Raw genomic sequence first — 19,832 nt, forward strand, 5'->3', positions numbered from 1 at the left:
CTTATTTTTTAATGCACACAATTAAATTAGTTGCCCATATAATATTTTCTGTTTTTAGAAACTTTGGATTTTACTTTCCAAAGCTCTCAAAAGTCTTATCTGGCTTTTATATTTATGGAATCTTTCAGTAGGATGTTATATTACTATTTTTCAGCCTATGGTATAAACACACATTTATTTGGTATACACATACACATATATATCATGAAATATTTTTAAAGAAATTGCTAAGACATCTCAACATCAGCCAAACATATTTATCTGAGGATTAATCTTCATCTATTGAATCAGGCAAGAGCATTGCCATGCATACAATTATTTAATTAGCAACCAAATCCTCTGCCAGTCAGCAGCCGTTCCAGGCATACTGATGGGGTAGGAGATGCAAATCTCACAGTCTTACTGCTTTTTCTCATTACTACTGCAATTAGCACTTAAATTGATGCTTTAAACATACTAATTTCTGGAATAATTCAGGATTTGTATGTTACCTGGGATCGTCTCACTGCAGAGCCGACACCAGATTGCTCTGCAAATTGAAGCACTTTTGAGCCAAATAACCATCATCATATCAGACAGAGCCAATTTGCATTTGGTTTTAAAGATAACAGAATGGCAATTTATGCAAATAAATTAAGTAAGTTTACTTCTGAGTTCTCCCTGAACTAATTATAACAATGTTCTAATTTTTCATCACATCTAAAACTTGGCTTGAAATCAATGTATGTTATATGAGAAATCTGTTGTTGCCAACAGTAGCCCTGTTTGAATTCAAATACATTGTTTTTATTCATAATTTTGATGGTAAATTAGTTAGAAAGGTAGGCATTTATTAGGAATATTGAAATAATTATTTGTGCCAATTTGGGGTTCAACAGAAAATGAACATTCAGATATTAATACCTGTTACACTTTTACCAAGTCTGGTTCAAAAGTAAGTTTCTCTTGGAAAAGAAAAGAGACATGACTTGATACGTTTCTTCAATTATGTAGAAAGTTTTTATTAATTTGGATAAACTGCTGAAGACTTAAAAATCTGGAGAGTCAAATATTTCTGGTGTCATTAATTTGTTTTTGGCATTCCCAAAGATTGTTTGGATAGATGATCTGCTATGCTTTTTACAAAATAAATTTAGCTTTTTGTATGTGTTATGATCCACAAAAAGTTTGTTTGAAGAAATAGCTTACAATTTAGGAATAGCAAAATGATTAAAGTAAGAGAAGGGCATAGACAAGTAATTGAGGGGAGTGCACATACAGGCGTGCGCACACACACACACACACACACACACACACACACACACACACACACAAAGAAAAGCTATTCTGAAGAGTAGGAGTTGGAGGGTTCCTGGGGGATATAATCAAGTGATGGACAAGTTGCAGAAGGCCTTTCGAAGCCAGTTTGATAGTATTATGCTGAAACAACTTCCAATAATGTCAATACTGCTATCAATTACTATTACTGTCATTATATGTAGTATCATCTAATGAGTTCTTATTCTATGTTACACAACATTTTGCACAATTTTGTAAGAACTTCATAATCACACAAAATGTTTTATGTTCATAATCACAGTTGGCAAATGGGAGACAAAGAATTTTAGCTCAGGTAAATCTGATTTTAAAACCCATGTTCTAACTCAGGGCTTCTCAAAACTTTTTCCACTCATGACCCCTTTTCAGCTGAGAAATTTTTATGTGACCACAAATACTGATAACAAATCATCAAGAAATGTATCTTTAAAACAATTCCTTATTATACAAATACTTTTATCATGAATTAAACATGAAAGGAAATTTTCATAACAATGAGATGGATGTACTGACCTGTTTTGCATTAGGATTTAAATATTGGTTGAATTGTTTAGGTGTTTAGCTTACCATCAGGTGATAAAATATTTCCAATTATTAACTATTCTTATAAAGTGTGATTTCTAATGGCTAAAAGTAATTCTTTACATAGATGGATTACTTCATATAGAATCAAACCATTCACTTTCTGATGTATGTTTGGAATGTTTTCATGTTTTGCTTTTGAAAACACCCAGACTGATTCATCATATACATCAATTTACGAATATATAATTGTTAATTAAGATAACTGTCTAGAATTGAGTTTTCGAGGTCACAATAAAAATGTATGAAAACTTAAAGAAACAAAAGAAAGTCAAGTCACCAACCCAAATAGCAATTTTAAAATTCAAACATACTAAATTCAAACATACTAATACAATACAGCACAAAGAATTAAGTAATTTGATACTTACATGCTGAGGGACGCTGTCAAGAAAATATTAAAAAGTCTTTGCTATTTCCATAATTAAATGACATTTCCATAAAGGCAGAAAACTTTGTTTGCACAGCAAAAATACTACAATTCATAAGATATAACAGTCTCAGGTATAAGACGTGTTTCAGGGATCATTCATTGGCCTGTGTGGCATGAGCATGAATTCATAGAACAAAGGCTGCAGTGGAGCTGTGAGACGAGCTTGAGTTGTGAGTTTGAGGCTAACCAGGGCTACATAATGAAAACCTGTCTCCAAAAACAAACAAAAACAAAACCAAAAAAACTAAAAGCTGTGTTCTAAGTAAAGACATTCTTGGTAGATAGAAGAGATATAGAGATATAGAAGAGATGGTCATACCTGCTTTGTTTTTGATGCTTGTAGCTCCTTCTCTACCATGGAGTTGAATAAACTGTCTTTCCCTTCACAGGCATGGATCAGCTCAGGAAGGCATTCAATGGAGGTTCGGGATTGAGCATGTGGGACTTTAACAGTTGGCTTCCATTTCCTAAGAAATAATAAACACCAATATAGGTACTAATGTGAAGCAATGCTTCCAAGTGGATAAAGTATTAATGTGGAGCCCTGGCATGTTTTAATGGATAAGGGCAAAGATCTCTAAGATAATTACTTGAATAATCAAGTTTTAAATTTTAAGTTTTTAGAGACACAAAATTTAAAGTATACTTTGGGAATCTTTCAGATTTATAGCATAAGTTGTGGCAGATCTCAGAAACACAGACCATCTAAATCTTATGCTAAGAAGAAAATAGAGTTGAAATTACATTAATATCACACTCTTAAGGGTTTCAGGAAAACTGGATGGAATCTTGTAGGCCTCAGGTAACTTCTATGACAGACTTCTGTGCTGTTTAGGGCAGTCTTAATGTGCCTTCTTTACTGCTGAAATCCAACTCTTACATTTAGTAATACATGGGAAGAGCTCTTCAGAAAGTCATAGACCCATATCTGCCTTCCTTTCTCACCACTTGCTCCATGTCTGGCTTACTCTATGAATGTATTTGTTTCTGGGACATCTCATGGGACTCAAGCATCCCAGACTGCCCCCCCACCCCCGCCCGCTCTTGCTCTCGCCCTCTCCCTCTCCCTCTCTGAGACAGTCTCATGTAGTTCAGGCTACCCTTGAACTCGGTATGTAGATAAGCTAAGGGTGGCCTTGAACCTCTGGTCTTCTTGCCTCTCCCTGCTACGTGTGGGATTACAGGTGTTCACCACAACGGTTTATGTAGTCCTGGGGATAGACACTAGTGCTTTCTGCATGCTAGGCACATTATCAACCACAACCCATTCTTAAGGTTTGTTGGCATCTACACACCTCAAATAGATTACCACCTGTTGTCAAGCTGATAGGAGACACGGAGCATGATGGCAAGTTCCAAATAAACTGTTTTGCTTGTCTGCATCACTGTGAACCAGTGTTTTGGCTGCAAAGTGTCACTTTATTGGTGTAAAAGAAACACTTTATTTAAACACTGCCAACCTTGCTTGTATGCTGTGCTATTTTTTCTCTGCCTAAAATATTTATGCTATTACAGGACGCCTAAGGGTTAAGTAATTTGATGCTAATATAGAACTCCTCTTTTAAGCACTTCTGAGCTCCCAGTACATACAAATACATTTTGAAGATGAAATTTAATTTGATAACAGATTTCAGATTCCTTAAATCTCTTGTATAATGGCAGAAACTGGCAATTTATTTTGTGTTCAATCACAAAGTACTTTATTAATGTCTTCTTAAAAGAAGGGTTGTAAGAAATTTTGTTAAAATAGAAATGTACCCAGTGCTACAAATAGCAAAGGACTTAGGAAGGAGGTGGTTAAAATTGCAGTTCAGCTTGGGGCTAGTGTCAATTCCAAGCGAGGATATTTTATCATTAGGCCATGTCACCCTACCTCTGGGAAAGGGTTATTGTCAACCTCTAGGAATGAATACTTTAGGTAACATATTAAATTGTGGGGGCTATATGTATCTAAAAAGGATCTTCTTGGTGTTGGCTGGGGCAGGGCTCAGTGGTAGAACTCAAGTTTAGCATGCATGAGGCACTGGAATAGATCCAGCAACCCCTACCCCTTCAAAGAAAACAATATGTTTTAAACTAAAATAATTACATTAACAAAACAATGACCTGAAAAGGTGAAGATGGTGCTGTTCTATGTTTGGTATTGTAAGAAGAGAAGAGTCTTTCAACCACCGGCCTTGGATCACCATCTGAACCAGGTTGGTGATGTTCAGGGCAGTTACCAGCCAGCCCTGGGTTGCAGCCACATCCAGCATTGCCTAAATAGGGAAAATCATGTTACATGCATTATCAAGACCTTTGTCTGTTCCACTGGGAATCTGATGTTAGCCTTAAAACAAGAATAGAACAAAACAAATGCAAAAACAATCTCCCCTTCAAAACAAACAAAAATAAGTACAAAGAACCCCACAAATATATCTTGAAACAGGCACCAAAAACTAAACTACAGTTGAGTAGGGGAACAAAGTGAATCTCCTACAGGATTTAACATATATCACTCCCTACAAAGGGTCAAATACTAAGCTTTATTTAGTCACTTGTGTGTGTGTGTGTGTGTGTGTGGTGTCTGGTATATCATTCCTTCTCTTAGTTGTTATGTTGTTGGTGTGTTGTATATCTTTCCTTCTTTTTGTTTTTTTTTTTTTTTTTTTTTTTTTTTTTTGAGACAGGGTCTCTCTGTAGTCCCAGCTGGCCTTGAACTCACAAAGACCTGCCTGCCTCTGCCTCCCAAGTGCTGGGATTAAAGGTGAGCACCACCATGCCTATGCTTTGTTAGGATAGTAAAAAAGCTAGATACCATTGGTACTCGGTAATGAAACTAAGAGAAAACTTGTGCACTTTGTGAGCAAATGCTTATATAACTCCATACATCAAGAACATTATTAGCTGTATTTAAAACATAAATTTGCATCTAGTGCATGTAAAACCAGGAAAATTTCAAGTGGATATAATGCCCACTCCTAGGGGTGGAATACACATCTGGTACTGTAGACCAGACTAACCTAGTGGTAAGCCACTGCAATTGTTTTGTTAGATGGACAGTACCTGTTAAAGTACTGTTCAAGCATGTGTGTTTACACCTATAGGTTATCATAGCAGTCACTGTTTAGCTGTTCTTGCTTCTTGCTGTTTGTGTTTTTATAGTAGATGGAATCCCACTGAAATGGGTCAATAGCCCATGAAAAACTGATGATGCAGAGACCTGAAAGTTCAGTGTCTTGCCAAAGTAAGAGCAAGATCATCCCACAGCTACCACCCCCTCCAAGGCTCTTTAGGAAGAGGTTGGTGGAAAGAATGTAAGAGTCAAAGGGGTGGAGTGTTAACTGGAAGAGTACTCCAGCCACTATGCCTGCAAGCTATAGTCACACCTCCTTCCCACACTCATCAAGGGATTGAGGGGGAGTCACTTACTCCTCCAACCCAAATCAGTTGACCTTACCGGTATGTGGAGGAGGGGCTAAGGCTATATGAGCTGAGAATGCCAGGAGGCACCTCTCTGACCATTTTCTGCAGCTGTCGGGAAGTCACAGGATCTATATTTGAGTGTGAACTTTCCAGTTGCAGCTGTAAAAGGGGGGCACCCACTCCTCTGTAAATAACCCCCACCCTATGCTCCGTTAAAAAAATGACAGGTGTTTGGATAGATAGATTAGAGGAATCTAAGCAGACTGCAAATGGATGGAGTTGCACTGGGGAATGAAACGTCTGAGGACACTGACCTGACACAGTGGCCTTAACACCCAGGACAGAATATATGGGTTCTGGGGGGGGGGTGCTATAGGAGGAGTGGGCATGGGGCTACAAAGATGATTCAGATTTTTTGAGATATTCTGTATGAAATACAACAAAATTTAATAAAAACAAACTTGAAAATAACTAATTTTTAAAAAATTTTAAAAAACATAAATTTCACAGTTTTTCATCTTAAAATAGTAACTGAGGAGATAGAAGATTTTCTTGTGAAAGATTTATTTTCCTCAAAGAGCAGGCTAAAGATAGCCTGACTTTCAATGACAATACACCACACATTAGTACAGGGGCAAGTGTTCATGGTTCATGTGCAGTGACTGGAAGCAATTCATATTAGTCTATACGTCTAATCTAATGCTTTATGGACAAACAAAGGGCTGAATTTACTTAAGGCAAAACTAAACAGTGAAATCTTATTTAAACAAGGGAGAAGTTTACACAGGCAAAGCTATTTCAATTAAATTAGATTCTGGAGAATGCTGACAAGTTAGTATGAGGTTAGGCAGTTACACAGTTTTGGGACTGTACTCTCTTGTTTTGGTATAAACCTAGCAAATTATCACAATGCTAATTTAAAGGTAAATGTCTCACTTACAGTAAGGTATTATAAAATGCTGTACAAAAATGTTGGTTTTGGAAATGCTTGTTAACTCTGTTAGTAATTTGCCAAAGTACCACTTCATGGTATTGATGTGGATGCAGTATCTTAAGTTCTAAATTTCCAATTCTGTGTACTCTAATTTACAAAAGGTAAAATTATCTGAATAAGTTGCCAAATGAAATCTATGATGGCTTTATGTATACTACAGGGAGATGGACTGAAGTCTTTGGATATTAGGATTAATGTGACAGTTTGGTCAAAATGGTCTTTAGTATCTGCTGTGCTGTTAGCTGTATATCAAAAGCCAGAATGTTGATATAATAGATATTTACATGTGTGTGCATATGCATGTGCATATATGAATCCACATACCATGTAGGAATATTCTAGGAATTCTGGGAAATATTGCACACGCATATTTCCTCTTTCTTTGTAAAGCTGAATGATATTTTTTACATTTTAATGAATGCTACATAGAAATAAAAGCAGTTCATAAATCCCAACTCTTGAGAACAACTAAGAGAAAAGAAAAAAAAAGAAATGAATAATTGTATCTAAAGCAGTATGATATGATGTTAGAACTTATAATGTGGACTAAGAATGGCAATTTTGCATTATAATTGGCTGGAAATAAATTCCAGATCAAAAATTCACATCTAGAGTTGGATGGATGAACCACATGCTTTTAACTTTGATGTTTTCATTATGGAGTTGAAAGCATTCATAAGGTTTATGAGGGTGCCCCACAATTTTTCATTGTATGATCAGATGTGAAAAGAAAACATTAGAAAAAAAATAAAAGTGCTTAAAGGAAGTAAATGAAAAACCCTCTCAGGAATTAAAAATTATTATTTACCTTGTTTCAATATGCTGAAAAGGTGGGGACAATGAAATGTTTTGCAACTGCATTAACGTGAAGAAGCAAACATTACTGCATGTTTTTCTGGCCATCCACTACCTCGTGCTACTGCTCTCTGTCCTAATTGCTTAGCCCAGACCCTACTTCCTCATGCCTGGAAAAATAGAAATCTTTCTTTATTCTCATTCTAATGCAATTTTTCTTCAATCAGTACTTTATTTTCTTACCAAAATGAATTTTGAAGAGGAAAGAAAGATCATGTCATTCCTCCACTTAATATTTTCAGAGGCATCGCACTGTGTAGTGAACAAAAACTAGTAAGTCTCTGGACAGCAGTAGACCCTGGGTCTACTGGCCCATGCTTTTCTCTCTGGACACCTTGTCTCCATGCTCTCAGTGGAATAACATAAAATTACTGCTATTTCCTCACATTTATCCTTGATGTTACATTTAAAAAAAATGAATAACATTTCTTCTAACTTACTCGCTTGGGAAATTCCTATTTATTATTTGAAATCTACTAGAGTCTTCCAGTTGGATGTAGGGCCTTTTCTTATGCCACTACTTTTCTCAAAGTACCCTATCATTCTCCTGTTAAGAGTCTCTGCTTACATATTCCTATAAACAACAGGCTACTTAACATGAAGAATCTGGAATCATTCTTTGTAACTCTGGCCCTAGCACAATAAATATTTGTTTTATTAAAGTAAAAATCCAATTACAATGATTAAAACAGCATTATGATTAAATTATTGAGAATTTACTTTAAGCAGTATGAATGAAAACTACAAATTTTGATGTCAGATATAGATTTGAAATTTGTTTTGGAGACAGGGTTTCACCATGCGACGAACTTTATATGTAGACCAGGCTGGCCTCAAATTCAGAGAGCCTTTCTTTTCCTCCCAAGTACTCCTTTCATCTTTTTGATGTCAATTTCTACATGGGGTTGGAGAATCAGAGAAGGGGAGCATTACAGGGTCAGGAATAGATGCATGGCCTAGGCAGATCGGCTTATCAGGATAGGAGTGTAATTATAAGAAAGCCAGGAAAAGAGGCCAAGGATTAATCCTATAGGGAAGGACAAAGTGAAGTGTCAGTGTGGTTCTTGGGCTGAGAGGGTAAATCCATGCTACTGCTCAGAGGTCTACAACTGAAAGAGGCTAAGGATTGGAGATGGATTAATGAATCTCTTAACTCTCAGCAGAGAAGCTTCCTTAAATAGCAGATGGTGATTAACAGAGAAAAGCACAGCAGGGCAATGTGCAAAAATAAGAGACTTGAGACTGCTTATGATTGAATATAGGATATTCAATCATACCTGTATCAAACTTCTGCCCCACTTAAGGCTCACAGATCATTGTGGAAGAGGGGGTGGAAAGGTTCTAAGTGGTAGAGGAGGTGGATGACCACAAAGAAACATAGTGTTCCAGACAACTGGGCAGTTACCCATATGAACTCACAGCAGTGGTGACAGCACACCCAAGTTCTATGCAAGCTCAAGTCAGACAAAATCCCAACATAGAATGGGGATGTGAATAAGAAACCCCAACCCTACCTGAGGACCTATTGGCAACTGATGCCTCCTAGGAGGGAGGGAATTCAGTCTCCTTTAAGGGTGAGATTCAGTAGGCTGACAAGGCTCCAGTGGATGAACAGACACTGAAGCACTAAAGGGCATTTGGAATACAAACCTGACGCTACAGGTATATGTGTGTGTGTGTGTGTGCGTGTGTGTGTGTGTGTGTGTGTGTGTGTGTGTGTGTTTGGTGGAGGGTTAGTAAGAGGGGGTGCAGATATGGGGGGATCTAAATTTTATCAAACTATATTGAATGAAATTCATAAAAATTCAGTAGAAATTAATACGAAAGTTGTTAACTCTACCCATGGCAGAATGGAAATGTGATGTCTAGCACTGTATTTATAAATGTCTAGCACATATTCAAAATTACACAACTAAAACCTTATTGTAACCCTGAGGATGCTTGTCATTTCTTGAAGAGAGGTGGACTGGAAGATGATGAGTTTGGTTTTGAACACATTTTAATGGAGATGCAGCTATGAAGCCAGGTAAGCAGTTGTGGTAAAAATGAACTCTGTAGAGAATACAGGCTTGGTTGGACTCTTAAGAAATCCTGAATACAAAGTGCACAGCCAGAAAGCTTAAATGAACAGCCCTGTAAACAGAGGTGTGAACAACAGCGCAGGGGCAGGAGGCAAGACCTGGAAAGGCAGGAGAGGCTGGCACTGGAGGACATCTAAAGTACTTTCAAAGTACTCTCATTGTTTAAGTAACTAATTAGAATGGATGTGTGCTAAATGTCTGCCATCTCTGCTAGTAATTTTATCTGTAAGATATTATATTTAAGCCCACTTTACAGATGAAAACTTTGTGGTTTAGAGAGGTAAAGAAGTATGTTGAAAGCTACAGTTTTAGAAATGGGCTTGGCTAAGATTCAAATTCTGGGGAGCCTAACTCTAAAGGACTAATTTTAATTAGTATTACTTATAGCCCATGAAGTTCAGAATAAATGGGGGTTATGTAGAATTTGAATGGGGTTGAAATTTCGAATTACAGATTTTATGAAGAATGTGTATACTAGATCAAATGGGACTTAGAGAACGTTTCCTAATAAGACTATTTAAAGCAAATACTATTGTGTTTCAGTATTTGTGATGCTAAAATCTCTGGATATTCATTTCTTATGTAAAATGACAGTATCTGTATATAAGTTTTGGTGGGTGTGGGGCATATACCTTTAACTCTAGCACTTGGGAGGCATAGGCAGGTGAACTCTCTGAGTTTGAGGCCATCCTTGTCTACACAGAGTTCCAGGTCAGTCAGAGTTACATAGCGACAGCCTGTCTGATAAAAGCAGGAGGAGAAGGAGGGAGAGGGGGCGGGGGAGGGGGAGATGAGAGGAAGAGAAAGGAAACTGATAATCTGTAAATTGGGAGCAAAATATCTCCTGCTAGGAGAAAAACCTTTAAAGGAGAACAAAACATGTTTAGAATAACTACTGGGCAGAATTCATGATGGAAAAGCCCCGGAGCAGCTCTGTGATCCAATAGTATGACTCTCCAGTAGATACAACAGTATTGTGTGAGCGTACGTGACTCATAGTGCTCTGTAATTACTTCTCGTAATAATGAGTAATTTTGGCATGAAGGGAGATAATTCAGATGTTGACAGTTACCCACGGAAGTAACAGATTTTAGCACACTCTAATATTAGCATTGAAGTAGTCAATTTTGGATATACTCATAAGGGGACCAGGACTAAATTCAGGGAAGAGGAGGGGAAGAAAAAGACTTCAGATTATAATGTCAGAAATGCTTAGTCAAGTTGACTGATAAAGAAGCTGTAAGAGAAGTGACTCATTAGGTAATCATGGAAGTTGTGGGTGAAGTGGTTTAACACAGATTAGGAATACAGGAGTTTGGGGTGCATGTGATTATGGTGTTTGAAAGTCATCTGTTGAAGCCACTTGATGGGGTTAAAAATTGATCCACCAGGCTTTGGAAACAACCTAGATGTTTATCAACTGATGAATGGACAATGAAAGCATAGAATATACAAATAAGTTCAAGCCAGACAAAATCCCAGCATAGATGTGGGGAAGTGGGTAAGAAACTCCAACCCTACATGAGGAACGACTGGCTGCTGGGAGGGGAGTAAGCCTCCTTAAAAGCTGAGACTCAGTAGGTAGACCAGGCTCCAATGGATGAATCCACATCAAAGGGCACTCGGAGACACAAATATGACACTCTATAGAGGTATCTATATATCTATATCTGTACATACATCTCTATCAATCTATATATAAAAATTATAGAGTGCATAACATTGTGTGGGGGTAGTAAGGGGGGTACAGATGGGGGGATATAAATACAATCAAAATATACTGTATGAAATTCTCAAAAATAAATAAAATAAACTATTTCTCTACCTCTGCCATCTCTCTTCATGTATCTACTGACTATATAGAAATGACAAGCACATGAAAATATAACCAGAACAAAAACTGAGATGGGAGGTAATGCTGCCACATCTGTTCAAATTAAGTAACATAAAGATGAAATGCTGTTTAGATTGTGAAAGATTTATTTTATCTAGAATAAGAGAAAATTATGTTAATGTGTAGAAATGAAGTTAATAGTGGAGTATCATGGGAATGCAAAGCACTATAGAAAGATCATAAAACTAAAGAAAGTCTGAGAAACTGTCATAACAAAGAGAGGCCAAGAAAGACATGAAAACTCAGGTTAATTCACATAGTATCCCGAATAGAACCCCCCAGCCCCTTATATAAATATTAAAGACTCCTGAGTAAATGTGGGCTTTCATTAGTAAAGTATCAGTATCAGCTTATTACTTAACAAGTATATTGTATTAACCTATATGAGATGTTAATACTAGAGGAAATATAGTTTCAGGACATATAGGAACTCTACTTTTTACAATTTTTCCTGGTAATCTTTTCATATAAGCACTAACCAGGTTCAACCCTGCTGGGCCTCCAAGATAAGATGAGATTGGGTGGTGTGGCCTTAGACAACTTTCCTTGAAATCTAAGCCTATTCTCAAATTAAAAGTTTACTAAAATAAAAACTATGGAAATTCATCCTAGGCAGCTTGCTTAAACATTTGTCATTAGACATCTGCTAGCAAATGTACTACTTAGTTCAAGAGCTCCCAGAAGTTTAGCCATGGTGGGAAGACCTCTTGAGAGAAGTTTTCTGGAAAGAAAGGTACACTCCTTTGAAGGTTCAGGTCAGATGCAAGTAAGGATACAATATTTTGTCAATAATTAAAATGCTGTAAGTATGTTTCTAAGAATCTTTTTCAATAGCAACAGTTGTTATAGTAACTTTCTTCTGAACTTTCCCCCCTAGAAGGTTAGCATTCAGGAAGCTCAGCTGCTGTCTAACAAACTTAATTAATCAAAAAGTCATTTCCGAGCTGTAACTATGAGTAAAAGCGCTTCAAGTGTGCTAGCAAGCCTACAAGTTAATCAAAATGCTAATGCAGTACAAATTAAAGTTGTGATTAACATTTCACAGTAGCTGCTTAAGTGAATTGATCACACAAATGGGTTAAGCATTACTCATTTCCTACAGCCCCAACCGGGAAAAGGGTTGTTATGTGGGTGTGAAGAGAGGAACTGGGGGGTAGAAGGAGCCTTTATAATAGCATCAGACTATCAATAAACCATCACTGAACTGTCATACAAAAGCTTACGGGTAAAGTCACCCAGGAGGAAACAGCCTTCCAAATTATATTATAATCCTTGAAGAGAGACTGCTTATAAATCCACAAAAGTAAAGGTGTTTAACACTGCAAAACATACACATTTGTATTAGTTTTGGAGGTGTTAAGCCCACATGTAAGCAGGTGAGATCAAAAGTGGCAAGGAGCATATCAACTGGACACTGTAGAGTGTTATAATTAATATAGTTCACATATTCAACCATATCAATGAGTCTCTCTTAGAAACCAGCTGTAGGCAGAGTGTTGAAAAGAGAACCAGAGTAATTAAAAGAAGATGAGCTAGTATACATTAAAAATAAAGGGTTAATTAAAAGCATTCATGATCTAGTGGGAGTTCTTTATTTTTTTTAAAAAAATATTTATTTATATGTGTGTTTTGCCTGCATGTATGTAAGTGAACCTGTGCTGTGCAAAGCATGCACAGGCCATAAGAGGGCAGGGTGTCAGATCCTCTGGGACTGAAGTTACAGATGGTTGTTAGCCACCAGGCGAATGCTGGGAACCGAACCTGGATCCTCTGCAAGAACAGCCAGTGCTGTTCTCCAGTCTCCTAGTGGGCGTTCCTGGTTGAGAAGTAAAAAGTGTGAAATACATTTCTATATTATGCTAGTGTATGCTGAAGGCAGGGTTGGCTTTCTGACACGATTTTGGGACAGTTACTTAGACCGCTCTGTAAGGTGGACGTAATAACTGTACTTACTGTATCATTTGATGATGGGAACACAAGAGTCAGTAACTATACAAAACAAATACAATAGAGCTCTACACAAAGAGCACCGTCAATAAACACTTACCACGACCACTACTGCTCTGATGGGCCATGTTAAATAGGTATGTCTTGTGTACAAGACAACTGATGTAGGAAAGGTATATAATTTCCCAAACACCCTGTAAAATCTGGTATTCTGCTCACATTAATTCTAATTTAAGTTTGGAAGCATATAATCCTACAGATCTCTTTAACCAGTATACACTGTCACATTTCTTTATACATATGTGGTATGTGAATCTTTGTTGTCCTTTCATAAACTAACATTAGCATTTAGTTTTTAAGGGTATTGGGGCTAAATTTCTTTAAGATAAATCTTAAAACACACACAAGTGTTTTGATTTATAAAACATGGGCCACAGGCTTAGGAATATTTGCTGAAGGGTAAATTTGACTTTTATTTCATTGAAAATAAATGTTTCCAAATTAACCCAGCAAATCGACCACGATTAAATTTTGAGTCATTCAGCCTTCTGGCTCACAGCTCAGTAAGGAGATACCATGAACCACAGTTTTTGTTTTTACTTTACACATGAAAATGTTCAGTAGAGGAAATTTTAGTAACCATATACTAAGTAAATACCTATATAGTAGGTATTGGTAGTAACTGAACTACAAGCATATATTCTTATATTATTTGGCTTAGTACTATATTTGCATATTTTTCATTTAAATGGAGATTATTTTAATCTAGAAGACATGTGCTACTTCTTACAAAGGGGCAGAAGTAAAAGTCCTAGAACTTTATTTGGTTTCAACAGGGATCATGTCAACCAATTATGTTTAGCAGATGAACTCCTGCTGATCCATCTCCCCAGCCTCCTGGGGATTTACTTACTGAACAGTATACACTTGAGGTCTCAATACTCAATAACACTCAGAGATGAGAATCCAAACTGATTTGGGTAAGGCTTTTGCTTCCCTCCTCCTAACCAGGGAACTGTGCACTTGGATTTGTGTTCCACTTAGCTTACTTCTTTTTAGCTTCTCTATACTTTCCAGGTGCTCCCTCACTACTTTAGTGAGCTTCTGAAGGTCTTCGTCATTCACTCTGAGTTTATTTTTAATTTTTTACCAGGTCACTCGGAGGTGGCTCATAGTCTATTATCGAATCTGGAAGTCTCCTAAGTCACTTTGATTTTGGTATTTATTTGTAAAGTTCCCATCAAGGTTATCATATCATCCCACACAGAAACAATGTGATATCATTTACTACATTCTGTATATTTTACAGTTCATGATCAAGAAGAGAAGTTAAAAAAAATCCAGGGCCAATCTGAGTCCACAATTTACAAGTCAGAACCTCCTAAACAGATTTTAAAAATGGAATGTATAGAACGATTTTTGCATTTTTATTGTGATGGATAAAAATGGAAATGTTAGTAATGGTAAAATTTAAAAAAGAAGCTATGATCCCTGCCCCCCCGGAAAAAAACCCTAAAGCACATGTATATACACTCAAACACAGAATGACCTTGATAGATTATTTGAAATTGAATAGAAGAAGAAAAAACAAGGTTGTGTTATGCTTTCTGACTTCAAGCCAGGGAATTTCTGCTACAACTGCTTTCCTTGTGAAAAACTGCCCACAACACTGTTAGTCCAGGCTATAGTTTCCATAATCAAAATGACAGTTCAAATGAAAGATAGCTTCTATGAAATAAAGGGAATTAAAAACATTTAATGATAAATTACCATAACAATGTAAAGAAATGTTAGAATACTAAGATTGTTTTACTTTATATTCTTTAGGAAGGCTTCACCTGTGCTATTTTACCGAGAAGCCAGTGACTGACTTGCTCAAGGCCCCCTTCTAGAATGGCAGCAAAAGAGACTTTACAGTTAAATCTTCTGGTACTGAGTCCCAGCAGCAGACTGAAGAATCATGTGATTCCCATATGAACTGCAATATAATTTTCAAACAGCTAGAAGGACTGCAATTTGGAAAATGGCTTTGTGAGTAAGAGTAGCCATCTTGTACCAAATGGGAAAACAGTAAACATTACAAGTGTTGAACAATCACAGAAAAATTTTCAACTTGACTTGAAACGCTTCAAGTTTTCCACTGGCAATTCTAATGTGCTTTCCCCTTCAGAGTTTGCTTACTTTATCACACACAACACTGCAAAGCAATGAGAGGAATGAAAAGATTTAGGGTAAGAAACTGGTGAAAAGTTTTTTTTCCAGGTGGTTTCTAGAAAGTCAAGCCAAGTATTCGACTGTGAAAACTAATAATTCACAATACAGGAAAACTGCATTCACTAATGTCTAACAACAGATGACTCATTAAATAAACTAAAGCAGTTGAAATGAAGGAATATGGTCCAGGAACTAGAAATCAAGCCTGAGAACAATATTAAATGATATAAATTGTTACACTAAAAGGCATTAAATAATAACAAATTATATAAGAAAAAGGAGGTAACAAATATGTATTGGCATATGTGTAAATGTACAAAGCAAAATCCTCCAAAAGGTTTGAAAAGAGCTGCACACATAGCTACTGAGCTCTAGTTTGAAAGTTTGGGTTTTGCAGGAATAAGAGTCAGCAGTTCTGTAAGAACATCTTGAGCATTCTACGATTGAGAATCCAAGGGAATACATTTTTATTAATGACCAAGAGGTGGTAAAGGAGCTAAGAATTTAAAGAAAAAAAGGGGGAAGTCTGAAATGAGTCCTTTGGTGTAGCTGGAAGTGGAGGTGTCTGAGATCAATATGATGTTTTTTCATGCATAGATATCTGAGTGAATATACTTAATATTCCTGCTTTGTTTTGTCTACAGACAGGACCTAGAAGCAGACACTCAACAAAGTAACAAGAGTGTGGCAAGCATGCAGATTTCATACTCTAACACTGTTTTCTGAAAGAAATTTAGGAAAAATGTCTGGTTCCAGAGCTGGGGCATGAAAGTACAAGGTACTCAAGTAACAGCAAGATAATGTGAAAGGATAAATCCTGAACCGCTCTCATGGTTGATACTGGAAAAATTTGAGAAGCAGAAAATGATAGTGAACATTTTACCCAAAAGAATAACACAATGCCAGGTATGGTGGCCTGCACCTTTAATCCCAGCCCTCGGGTGGCAGAGGAGGTGGATCTCTGTGAGATCAAGGCCAGCCTGGTCCACATATTCCAGGTGGGCTGGGACTAGACAAAAAAACAAAACAAAACAAAAACAAAAACAAAACAAAACAAAAAACCAAGCATCTATGAGAATATACTTGGAATAAATGGGGATGAAGAGACTACTCTTTTTTTACTATACAACTCCAGGAATGACAGAAATGGAATATCATTAAAGTAATAAGTGTGTCAGGCAAATATCACCAATGAATATTGAAAATAATATACAGGAAAGATAATGAGAAACAAGATATTCATACAACCTAAAAGTAACCTCCAACAGAAATTAATTATAGGAGAAAAATATAAGTTCAGATTGTAGAAGGATGGGCACTACTTCATGTATTCAAAGTAATGTGATACATTAAGAGGGCAAAGCATCACTGCTGTGGTATCCTGCCAAACTATGTAATGTGGACCTAATCCTGAGGAAGTACTGGACAGCTCCAAGTGCGGGGCACTACAAAAACATGGCTAACGGTCTTTACAAGTTTGAAGACAGCTGGGCATGGGTGGTACATACCTTTAATCTAAGTACTTGGGAGGCAGAGGCAGGTGGATCTCTGTGAGAATGAGGCCAACCTGATCTACACAGCGAGTTCCAGGCCAGCTGTGGCTATAGGGAGACGCTGTCTCAAAAAACCCCCAAAGATTGAAGAAAGCCAAGAACATGAAGGAGATGTTAACAAACTGTGGGATCTTGTACTGGACCTTGGAATAGATAAAGAACATTAATGGAATACAATCCAAATTGACTGAATGAGGTAAGTAGACTAGTCAAAAGATCTGGACCAATACTAAGGTAAAGCTAGGTGAAAGGTTTAAAGGCATCTTCATTGCAGCTATTTATAAAAACTTTTATAAGTCTTAAGTTATTTCAAAATGACAGTTGGATTTAAAGCAAAAATTTTTAAATTCATACAAAGGAAAAAAAAAAAAAACCCCTTCATATCCATGGGGTGAAGACGCAATTACTAGCTGGTCACAGCAGCATATTCCTGTAATCCCATTACTGGGAGGCAGCAGGAGGGTTGAGTTGGAGATTAGCCTGGGCTTACAGGGATTTCAGGGCCTGCCTGAGCTACATAGCAAAGTCCTATTTTAAAAAAGAACAAGGTTCTGTGGATGTAGCTCAGTGACAGTGCATGCCTAGAATGTGCAAAGTTCTGGTTTAAATCTCCAGCACACAAAAAGATATATTTAGTACGAATGAATGAAGTTTTAGTATATTTCTTTAGAAAATGATGCACAATGAACTATACTAATTTTATAATTAAATAAGAAAATATTTCCTTTAGATTCTCTTTATAAGTGTCCAAATATTTAAGATATAAAAATACCATTCTAAGAAATTACATATATATGTATATGTGTATCTAATATCACCTGAAAGTTACCTGACTGAATCCAAACCTTTCCTCTAACAGTAAATTTTGAAACAGATTCCTTTGGAAATTCCTTTATTATAGTATTATTGGATGAGTACTGACAAAGTGTTGATCATACAAAATAAATTTCATGTGCAATATTCAGGTAAAAACTATAATGCTAAAGAATAGGTCTGAAAGAAGAAAAATTTACTTCACTCTGCACTTTCATCCAAACCTTCTGACACCAGTGCTCATTAAAAAGCCATTGTTGAAGGGGTTAAAAAAAAGTTACAGGAAACACAAATGAGTATCCAGGGTTACACTAAAACTTCAGAACTTTAACCTTTGTAAAGTATGACTAATAAGGAATGGTAAATCATCTTGTCAGAGAAGAAAACCATGTGTTAGTCACAAAAATACGTCCAAAAAATTTATGTGTCTGTTATAGCCTTCTTTCCCTTGATATTTTGGATACTTTGTACTTAATTTTAAAAAGTGTCTACTTTTGAATAGTAAAATTGTTAAGAGGCTCATTATAAAATAAGCATTTTAGAAAAGCAGACAGCGAAAATAAAAAGTACGGTATAAGGGCCAGATACGGCTGCTGCAACCTCTTGGTGGAGCCATCTTAGCTTTTCTTCCAGATGCAGCCACTTTTCACATATGCAGAATTCACCAATGGTACTGTTACAATTTAATAGTAACCTGAATTTTCAAGCCTTTAACCTTGCCAATAATGCCATTTGTACTCCTATCTTCAGATATACTTACAGTACATAAAAAAACCAAAAACCAAAAAACCTTTTTCCGCCAAATTCCCAGTCTCCGGATCAGACAGACAGACCTGCTCAGCCAGGGCTCTGGTAAGTCAGATCAAACTCATTGTCTCCCTACCCCAGTTCTCTCATCCACCCCCACTCTGTCCCCTACTGGCCACTCTCACGGGCTGGCTCCCATCTCTTCACAGCAAATCCCAGCACTAGCTCCCCAAACCAGATTAACTAATCACACTAACTCCTCACCCAGGTGGTCCCCTCACCACCAAATTCCCAGCCTCTTGATCAGACAGACCTGCTCAGCCAGGGCTCCCTAAGTCAGATCAAGCTCTCTGCCTCCCTACCCCATTTCTCACATCCACCCCCACTCTGTCCCCTGCCAGCCTCTCTCACAGGGGGCTCCAATTCATTCACCTCAGGAGGTCTAGCTACCCCATTTCTCTCATCTACCCCACTTCCTCCCTGCAGGCCTATCTCACATGCAGGCTCCAATTCCTTCACCTCAAGTCCAAAGAATAGCTTCCCAAACCACATTTACTAACCACCCTACTATAGACCCCATCCAGACAGTCCTCTCACCACCAAATTCCCTGCCTCCAGATCAGGCAGACAGACCTGCTCAGTCACAACTCTGACCAGTTTACTACCCAGCAAGAACCTGAAATACCCACCAGTTTATCTTCCATACCCAAACAAAAGCTAACTACACTACATAAACAATATTAACAGAACCAAAAATTAATTAAATAAAAGTAGAGTATGGGGGCTGGAGAAATGGCTCAGCGGTTAAGAACATTGGTTGTTTTTGCAGAGGACCTGGGTTTGAATCCCAACACCCATATGGCAGCTAACAACTGTCCATAAGGCCAATTCCAGCCTCTTCTGTCCTCCGTGGGCATTGCACAACATGGGTGCACTTACCTACATGCAGGCAATACACACATATGCATAAAAATAATAAATAAACTATTTTAAAAAA

At 37.2% G+C, this 19,832-nt stretch overlaps 1 protein-coding gene across 7 annotated transcripts in view; it reads right to left on the reverse strand.

Annotated features, from left to right (window-relative positions):
- Positions 1 to 19,832, reverse strand: part of Ascc3 (activating signal cointegrator 1 complex subunit 3) — a 379,245-nt gene that overhangs the window by 21,738 nt on the left and 337,675 nt on the right. For all 7 annotated transcript variants that reach the window (XM_029558579.1, XM_029558580.1, XM_008822937.3 and 4 more), the window contains 2 exons: positions 4,439 to 4,590; positions 2,652 to 2,799 (listed from right to left, as the gene is read on the reverse strand). In XM_029558579.1, coding sequence (XP_029414439.1) covers positions 2,652 to 2,799; positions 4,439 to 4,590 — 300 coding nt within the window. The remainder of the gene's footprint in view (positions 1 to 2,651; positions 2,800 to 4,438; positions 4,591 to 19,832) is intronic.

Source organism: Nannospalax galili, unplaced genomic scaffold, assembly GCF_000622305.1.
Source record: "Nannospalax galili isolate Female #2095 unplaced genomic scaffold, S.galili_v1.0 scaffold448, whole genome shotgun sequence".
Classification (NCBI taxonomy): domain Eukaryota; kingdom Metazoa; phylum Chordata; class Mammalia; order Rodentia; family Spalacidae; genus Nannospalax; species Nannospalax galili.